Source organism: Sphaerodactylus townsendi, linkage group LG04 (genome assembly GCF_021028975.2).
Source record: "Sphaerodactylus townsendi isolate TG3544 linkage group LG04, MPM_Stown_v2.3, whole genome shotgun sequence".
Lineage (NCBI taxonomy): Eukaryota > Metazoa > Chordata > Lepidosauria > Squamata > Sphaerodactylidae > Sphaerodactylus > Sphaerodactylus townsendi.
The window spans coordinates 142,076,703-142,086,055 of record NC_059428.1 but is presented as its reverse complement, the minus strand read 5'-3'; the positions used below and the strand labels follow the sequence as shown (position 1 = coordinate 142,086,055).

Below are 9,353 nucleotides of genomic sequence, written 5' to 3'. Positions count from 1 at the left end.
CCCCCCCCCCCCCACCCCCCCCCCCCCCCACCCCCCCCCCCCCCCACCCCCCCCCCCCCCCACCCCCCCCCCCCCCCACCCCCCCCCCCCCCCACCCCCCCCCCCCCCCACCCCCCCCCCCCCCCACCCCCCCCCCCCCCCACCCCCCCCCCCCCCCACCCCCCCCCCCCCCCACCCCCCCCCCCCCCCACCCCCCCCCCCCCCCACCCCCCCCCCCCCCCACCCCCCCCCCCCCCCACCCCCCCCCCCCCCCACCCCCCCCCCCCCCCACCCCCCCCCCCCCCCACCCCCCCCCCCCCCCACCCCCCCCCCCCCCCACCCCCCCCCCCCCCCACCCCCCCCCCCCCCCACCCCCCCCCCCCCCCACCCCCCCCCCCCCCCACCCCCCCCCCCCCCCACCCCCCCCCCCCCCCACCCCCCCCCCCCCCCACCCCCCCCCCCCCCCACCCCCCCCCCCCCCCACCCCCCCCCCCCCCCACCCCCCCCCCCCCCCACCCCCCCCCCCCCCCACCCCCCCCCCCCCCCACCCCCCCCCCCCCCCACCCCCCCCCCCCCCCACCCCCCCCCCCCCCCACCCCCCCCCCCCCCCACCCCCCCCCCCCCCCACCCCCCCCCCCCCCCACCCCCCCCCCCCCCCACCCCCCCCCCCCCCCACCCCCCCCCCCCCCCACCCCCCCCCCCCCCCACCCCCCCCCCCCCCCACCCCCCCCCCCCCCCACCCCCCCCCCCCCCCACCCCCCCCCCCCCCCACCCCCCCCCCCCCCCACCCCCCCCCCCCCCCACCCCCCCCCCCCCCCACCCCCCCCCCCCCCCACCCCCCCCCCCCCCCACCCCCCCCCCCCCCCACCCCCCCCCCCCCCCACCCCCCCCCCCCCCCACCCCCCCCCCCCCCCACCCCCCCCCCCCCCCACCCCCCCCCCCCCCCACCCCCCCCCCCCCCCACCCCCCCCCCCCCCCACCCCCCCCCCCCCCCACCCCCCCCCCCCCCCACCCCCCCCCCCCCCCACCCCCCCCCCCCCCCACCCCCCCCCCCCCCCACCCCCCCCCCCCCCCACCCCCCCCCCCCCCCACCCCCCCCCCCCCCCACCCCCCCCCCCCCCCACCCCCCCCCCCCCCCACCCCCCCCCCCCCCCACCCCCCCCCCCCCCCACCCCCCCCCCCCCCCACCCCCCCCCCCCCCCACCCCCCCCCCCCCCCACCCCCCCCCCCCCCCACCCCCCCCCCCCCCCACCCCCCCCCCCCCCCACCCCCCCCCCCCCCCACCCCCCCCCCCCCCCACCCCCCCCCCCCCCCACCCCCCCCCCCCCCCACCCCCCCCCCCCCCCACCCCCCCCCCCCCCCACCCCCCCCCCCCCCCACCCCCCCCCCCCCCCACCCCCCCCCCCCCCCACCCCCCCCCCCCCCCACCCCCCCCCCCCCCCACCCCCCCCCCCCCCCACCCCCCCCCCCCCCCACCCCCCCCCCCCCCCACCCCCCCCCCCCCCCACCCCCCCCCCCCCCCACCCCCCCCCCCCCCCACCCCCCCCCCCCCCCACCCCCCCCCCCCCCCACCCCCCCCCCCCCCCACCCCCCCCCCCCCCCACCCCCCCCCCCCCCCACCCCCCCCCCCCCCCACCCCACGCCCCCCCCCCCCCCCCCCCCCCCCCCCCCCCCCCCCCCCCCCGCCCCCCCCCCCCCCCCCCCCCCCCCCCCCCCACCCCTCAAACCCCCACCCCCCCCCCCCCCCCCCCCCCCACCCCCACCCCCCCCCTCACCTCGCCACCCACCGCCCCCCACCCCCCCCCCTTGCCCCCCCTCCCCCCCCCCCCCACCCCTCCACCCCTTGCCACCCTCCCCCCCCCCTATCCCCTCCTCGCCACACCCCTCAACCCCTTGCCCCCCCCTTCCCCCCCCCCCCCCCCCCCCCCCCCCCCCCCCCCCCCCCCCCCCCCCCCCCACCCACTTTTTTCTTGGCAAAAGCCAAGCAGAAGCGGGATTAGTAGTTACAAATAGTTACAAATGTGCATTGTGACATCTGTACGTTTTCCCGTCCCGTTGAAACGAGCTGTTCGACCCCCCCAAACTAACAGACCAATCGGAGATCAGACCTGTCCTGCCCATCAGCCGCACGCGGACTAATCAAATTGGAGACCCGCCCTGACCCGCCCTGACCATCGACGATTGGCGTGCAGTCGTGGGGAAATGTAAACATCCTGACGTCGCACCAGGTGCGCGCCTTTCAGAGAGTGAGCCGACGGAGCCTCTGAAGTGGGGGACACGACTGCGCGCTCAAAAACTCCAGCGTTTTTCGGATTCGGTGCGCCTGCACGTTATTCTATAAAGTGGGGAAGGGCCCCTTCTCAACGGCGCCTTTTGATGGCCCCGCGCAGAGCACGGGGTTGTGGGGATGGCCGGGCGCGCGCCTGGGATGCTGCGCGCTGAGAGCAGCGCGCGGCATAGAGGGGAAGGACGAAAGTGGGGAAAGTGGGGAAAGTCACAGCTCTTCTGAGTTCTCTCAGCCCCACCCACCTCACAGGGTGTTTGTTGTGTGTGTGTGGGGGGGAAGGGCAAGGAGATTGTAAGACCCTTTGAGTCTCCTACAGGAGAGAAAGGGGGGAATATAAATCCAAACTCCTCTTCCTCTTCAGGCTGGGCTCTAGAGGGTGGCTGGTGTGGGGCATTTCCCAGGGTGGGGGGAGATGCAAGTTCTGCCTTGGGTTGTGCAGGGGAAAAAGCCCAGTGGCACCTTTAAGCCCAGCAAAGTTTATTTTTTGTATAAGCTGACATGTGCGTGCACGCTTCTTCAGAAATACACATGAAAACGCGTGCCAAAATAAACACTGGAGGCAGCCAGCGGGGCAGAGTGGTTAGAAGAAGAAGAAAAAGAAGATTTTGGATTTATATCCCCCCTTTCTCTCCTGCAGGAGGCTCAAAGGGGCTGACAATCTCCTTGCCCTTCCCCCCCCCCCAAACACCCTGTGAGGTGGGTGGGGCTGAGAGAGCTCAGAAGAGCTGTGACTAGCCCAAGGTCACCCAGCTGGCGTGTGTGGGAGTGCACAGGCTAATCTGAATTCCCCAGATCAGCCTCCACAGCTCAGGCGGCAGAGCTGGGAATCAAACCCGGTTCCTCCAGATTAGATGCACGAGCTCTTAACCTCCAACACCACTGCTGCTCCTGTTAAGAGCAGGTGGACTCTTATCTGGGGAACCAGATTTGTTTCCCCTCTCCTACATTCCTGTTGGGTGACCTTGGGCTAGTCCGTTTGTTCTGGACTCTCTCAGGCCTCACAATGCGTCTGTCACGGGGAGAGGAAGGGAAACGAGTTTGCAAGCCACTTTGAGACTCCCCACAGTTGACAAAAGCAGAATCCAAACTCGACTCCTTCTTTAAGGTGCCACCGACTCAAGTCTTTTCCTTGCGGCTTCAGGCCTTCCCACCTGAGTGGGATCTTGCAAATAAACTCCCCCCAAAAGCCCCCTTTCCCTCCGGCTCAGAGTAGACGTAAAAGTCCGGATTTCTTGGCCAATGCTGCCACCTAGCGGTCATAGCCGGAATCACGTTCTTTTTAAAGCCAACAGGATAATATTTATTCCTCGATGACGAATATTAATAGTTGGAAGCCGTTTTGGGGGCCAGACTCAGCGGGAAAGGGGGCGTCTGTATTCACACATGAAAGAGGAAAGCTTCACCCTTATCCCGAGCTCTATTTTTATTGATTCGTTTATTTCTTGGACTTTCATGGCCCTCCTTTCTTCTCTGTGTGTACATGCAAATTAGCTTTGCAAATAAGTCCAGTGAATAACATTTTTGCAAGCCCTCCACCCCAACTTGGATCTTCCTTTCCTGGGGGGTGGGGTGCCTGTCTCTTTAATGAAATGTACGGTATTATCACTTTCCAGCCTAGCACAAAGCCGACTCTCAACACAGCAGAAGCTAATTTTTCCTCTTACTAGACCGAAGTTGAAAACTTTTCGGATTTCTTATCCAATGCTGCCACCTCGTGGGTATGATTGGGAGCTACAGGCTTCACAAAAATGCTTCTTGTTTCTTTTTTAATCCCCTCTTGCATTTTATTCTCACAACTGCCCTGCGAGGTAGGGTAGAGGCTGAGAGCCCACGGTCATCCAGGGAGCTTCCAAGGGACAAGCGGGCATTCGAGCACAGATCTGTCAGGTCTTAGCCAGCACCTCTAATCACTAGGCCACACTGTCTCTGCGAAAATGTTGCGAAAATGTTATTTGCAGGGGTTGTTTGGACACACACAGGCAAACACACATACTAAAGGGTGGGGGGGACATTATGGAGTTTAAGGAAAGCAAAGCACAGCTGGCTGGAAGTTTCTATTCTATTTATGAAAACTGACACCCCCCCCCCCCCCCCCCCACATCTGCCTCCCAAAAGCCGTTTCCTTCCAGAAATCAAAATCCATCATGGAAGTGTAACACAATGACTCGTCTTGTTGGCTGTAAGGAGTACATAGTTCCCAGCCAGGACCACAATACGGCAGCATTGACTAAAAAAATCAACAGAGAAGGGCTTTGATGACTAAATGGAACCTCCAGAGTCTGAGGCAGTGTACCTTTGACCAGCAGTGTCAATGGCAAGAAAAGAGGGGAGGATTCAGCCTTCTTATCTTGCTTATGTTTGTTTTATGTACATTACTGATAATAGATCTTTCTCGCCAAGACTCCAGGCAGATGACACAGAAAGGGCAGGCAAGCGCTGTTGTGCAGAGGAAAAGTTTGAGTCCAGTTAGCGGCACCTTTAAGACTAAGAAACTTTATTTCTGGTACAAATCTTCCCGTGCACGCTTGCTTCTTCAGAAGCACAAACAAAAACGTATATCAAAATAAACTTCCTTGGTCTTAAAAGGGCCACCGGACTCAAACTATTTCTCACTGCTTCAGGCCAACAGGGACCCAAAAAGGTTCTCCTGTTCTCCGTTTTATCCTGACAACAGCCCTGTATGGTAGATTAGGCTCTGGGAATGTGGGATTGACCCAAGATCACCCAGCAAAATTCCATGGCTGAGAAGGAAATCGAACCTGGGTCTCTCAGATCTTAATGCAGCATCTGTAATTGTTATACCACACCCTCCCTGCCAGCCCCCCTCCAGGCACACTCTCTCCTTGAGCCCCTAGGACCTGGAAGCTTAAAAGAGACTTTTTCAACTGGGCAGAGATCAATTTGCATCAGTGCTTGAGTGATGGGGGTGGCAAGGCCACCCTCCAAGGGAACTCAAAAGCCCCCCCCCCCCACGACTCCCTTGTGCCCCTTCTAGGGTCCTCACAAGTTACACCCCCAGCTCTGGAATCTGTGGGATGCCCAACAAATCCTAAAGTCCATTCATGAAAAGAAAAGTAGCTTGAATTTTCTCCTGCTGTCTTTTGAGTCTGCTTTGGGAGGAATGGGATTCTAAAAGCGGAAAAGAGTATCCACTAATAAGGCCCCTTCCACACCTGCAGAATAACGCACTTTCAATCTACTTTCACAATTGTTTGCAAGTGGATTTTACTATTCCGCACAGCTGCAAAGTGCTCTGAAAGTGGATTGAAAGTACATTATTCTGCATGTGCGGAAGGGGCCTAAGATACAGAGAGGAGGTGGTGGTGCCCAGTGGGTGATGCCTTCCACACAGCAATGTCCCCTCAGCCATTGAAATCTCTGCCCCGGGTCTGCTTGTCCTCCACACAGTGGCCCAATTCCATTTCTTTCCCAGACCACCGGCCCACAGGGGACGCAGATCTTACTGCATCTGGTTCACAGTTTGTTTTATTGTCCTCTTCAGGAGTTCTTGGATGTTCCGAATCAGCTCAGCTTCCTAGAGGAAAACAGACCAGATATTGGAAGCGGGCAGAAATTATGGGAGTGGGCTATCTTCTTCACAACAGTCAATACCCCACTTTGCGACAAGCTGTTCATACACAAGGCTACACGGTCCCTGTGGCTTTCTGGTGGGAGCAGTGAAAAGATGCAGAAAGTGGTCTTAGCTGCAGAATTCGCCTCTGTTTCTAGCCCTTTTGCCTGCAAAGAGCCGGTGGTGTGGCCGTGGTCTGGTAGTTTTGACTCCTAATGTTTCACCCGCATCTATGGCTGACAACTTCTGAGGCCGGTCACAATAAGATGCCTGCCATGGAGAGAAACACACCTCCCCATGACCTGCCTCTGAAGATGCCACCCATAGATGCGGGTGAAACATTGGGAGCAAAAGCTACCAGACCACGGCCACACAGCCCAGAAAACCCACCACAGTCCCTTGATTCCGGCAGTGAAAGCTTTTGAAAATACAGATGGTTGGGTGCAGAGGAACCCGGAATGGAGAACCTGGGAAACCCACATTCACTTTCCCCCAAAATAAAGACTTCACTTCACTTTCCCCCTCAACTACACTGAGTGCTTTTCAGCCAGTCACCAAGTTTTGTCTACCTTGCAGGGTTGTTGAGAAATAGGTGAATGGACAACCAGTTATACCACCCTGCACTCCTTGAAGGAAATGGGGTTAAGGCAGGCGTTTTGCCCCTTCTGGCTGCCTCTGGTCTTTGGTCAAGATAGACTGTACTGGTCTAGGGAGACTATAATGTCCTATCTCAGCAGAGGAAATTGGTTATTCAAAAGAGAAAACCTCTCAGGGAAAAAAAAATTACCTCACAAATCAGGAGAAAACCATGTCCAAAAATATAACTTACCTTACTTGTGAGTACAAAAAGGAAAAGAATGCAATTTAAACCCCCTTTGGGTCTCCACAGAGGAAGGTGAACTTATAGATATAACCAAACAGCATAGGAAAATATTGAAGGCTTTCACGGCCGGAATCACTAGGGTGTTGTGGGTTTTCCGGGTTGTATAGCCGTGTTCCAGTAGCATTTTCTCCTGACGTTTCGCCTGCATCGGTGGCTGGCATCTTCAGAGGATGCTCTGGAGATGCCAGCCACAGATGCAGGCGAAATGTCAGGAGAAAATCCTAACCGAACATGGCCTTACAACCTGGAAACTCACAACACCCTAGCATAGGAAAATGTCACATATTTTGCTCAACCAAAGTTGACGGTTCCCGGGAGAAGAGTTTGAGTGCTCACTTGGTGATGCACAAAATGACCTACCTTCAGAAGTTCCACCTCCACTTGGTCCCGCACCAGATCCGGGGGCTGCCGGCGCTCGCGACACTGCAAGTTGTCGGTGGCGATTGAGTAAGGGATCTCCGTGGTGTCGAGGGCCCGCTCCAGGCGTGCCTTCTGAGCGGCCATCAGGTCCGTCTCGGCTGTCAGGTCCTCGATCTCCCTCTGCAGCTCCGACTTCCAGAAGTGAATGTCTTGCAGGCGCTCGCCCACTTTGGTGGTCGAGTCCTCCTGGGTGCGCTGCGCCAAGGCGGCAGTGTAGGCCGCCAGGCTCTGGGACTCCTGGCGGCATCGCTCCGAGTGGTCGCGGTCGGCAAAGGCCTCGTGGTACCGGGTGTAGTTGTTCTGGTGCCACTCCTCGGGCAGGTATTTGGCCGTGCGGAAGCCGGCCGTGGCCAGGCCACAGGAGGAATCGGGGCCCGTGTTGAGGGCCACCTCGTAGACCTTCATGGGGAGCTCGGAGACCGGGACAGTCTGTGGGACGGGCTCTTTGGTTAGGAGCACCCCTGCCTGGGCCATGGCTGAGGCGGTTGGGTCAGCTCTTGACCGCAGCTGTTCAGGAGGGCTCTGCCAACCGGTCCAGGAAGGATGCTGGCCTGCACCAAAGGTGGCTCTTCTCGGCGTCTCCCCGTTGCTATGGGCAACATCCCCAGCCAATGAGCAGTCAGGGTTGGTTTGTATAGGAATCCGACCTGTTGCTGCAGCTTTGTGTTGCCCGGTTGCCCCTGGTGACGCCGCAGCCAATGAGGCGCTTGGGGATGTGCCAGGCTCTTGGGAGCTGCGGGCTTGAAGAAAGGGGGAAAGATCCCAGGTCACAGTGGGGAGGAAAAGGAAGGAGGGACGTTCCTGGGCCTTCTGGCACAACCCCCTCCCCCAAACAGGCAAGTCTTGGCCCCTTCCGCACAAGCAGAATAAGGAACCTTCAATCCACTTTCACAATTGTTTGCAAGTGGATCTTGCTGTTAGGCACAGTAAAATCCAGCTGCAAAGTGCATTGAAAGTGGACTGAAAGCGCATTATTCTGCGTGTGCAGAAGAGGCCACAATGTGTCCAGGCTTGAAAAATAAAATGCATGAAAATAAAACAAGTCGACCCTTCCGTCAAGGCAAAAGCACGACAGGGAGATCGAAACGCACAAGGAGGCATCAGCATGGTGACTGCAGAGACTAAAGATCGAAACGCACAATTTGTGCGAATAAATTTGTCGCTATGGTATCCATTTTATGTGGTGAGAAATATTCAGACATTTCTTCATTAAAGGCTTGCAAATGTTATCTGGCTTCTGGTTCAGTTATATCCCCCAGCTTGTTCCAAGGATGAACATGGTTGTCTCCTGATTTGTTCTCACAACGTTCCTGTGAGGCAGGCCACTCCCCCCCCCCCACCTTCACACACAACCAGCCCCTGGCAACTGATATCATGAAAGATAGGTGTGCCATTTGGGCAGGCTGGTTTCCCACAATCATTAAATTTACTCCCACGTTGTCTTGGTCCCTGTGACATGTTTCCTCAAAATATTCAGTCCCCAGGAAAGAATTTGTCTCAGGATGAAATGTGGGTGTGCAGTTCATCCCCCCCCCCCCCCCGGGTAAGAAATGTTTCCATGCGCTGCGCTGCCTGCATCCTGTCCTAGGCCTTTGGGGAGTCCAGCCGTTGATGGGGGGGCCCCCCTCCTCCCCCCTTTTCTCTCTATAACATCAAATGAATCCTACCACCCTTTCCTTTTGGGGTTTGAGGGAACTTGATAGTAGGCGCCATCTTTTGTATTAATTTTGTATTAATTTTGATAATGCTGCATTTTAATGGGGTAGGGTTTATACATATATATTTTTAGAGCCTGTATTAACTAATATTTAACGGATTTAATCTGATGCGCTCTATTTATACGCTGTTCACCGCCCTGAGCCCTCCGGGGAGGGCGGTCTATAAACCTAATAAATAATAATAATAATAATAATAATAATAATAATAATAATGGAGGAAATACAATAAAGGCAATTAATACTTGGGCGGTGCCTGTAGTACGCTACACTGCTGGCATAATTAACTGGACACAAGCCGAATTGGACATCCTGGACAGAAAAACAAGGAAAATTATGACCATCAATCGAGCACTGCATCCAAGAAGTGATGTAGACAGACTCTACCTAGCAAGGTCAGAAGGAGGAAGAGGACTGCTCCACATCAAGCAATCAGTAGAGGAAGAGAAAAGAGGCCTGAAAGAATACATCCAAGAAAGTCAAGAGCCAGCATTGAGA

The 9,353-nt window shown here is 59.0% G+C and overlaps 1 protein-coding gene across 1 annotated transcript; it reads right to left on the bottom strand.

The window, feature by feature from the left end:
* Positions 1–5,624: 5,624 nt before the first annotated feature.
* Positions 5,625–7,685, bottom strand: TEKT4 (tektin 4). The gene is made up of 2 exons (XM_048495409.1): positions 7,081–7,685; positions 5,625–5,801 (listed from the first exon to the last, which is right to left on the bottom strand). Exons 1-2 carry the CDS (start codon positions 7,612–7,614, stop codon positions 5,727–5,729), a joined length of 609 nt encoding a protein of 202 aa, XP_048351366.1. The 5' UTR covers positions 7,615–7,685; the 3' UTR covers positions 5,625–5,726.
* Positions 7,686–9,353: the final 1,668 nt, after the last annotated feature.

Bases quoted from the DNA above. Each gene is read 5' to 3' on its own strand.
- TEKT4 (XM_048495409.1), bottom strand. From the start codon at position 7,614: ATGGCCCAGGCAGGGGTGCTCCTAACCAAAGAGCCCGTCCCACAGACT. The intron at 5,802-7,080 runs GTAGGTCATTTT...GTTTTCCTCTAG, and splicing joins TGGAGGTGGAACTTCTGAAG to GAAGCTGAGCTGATTCGGAA.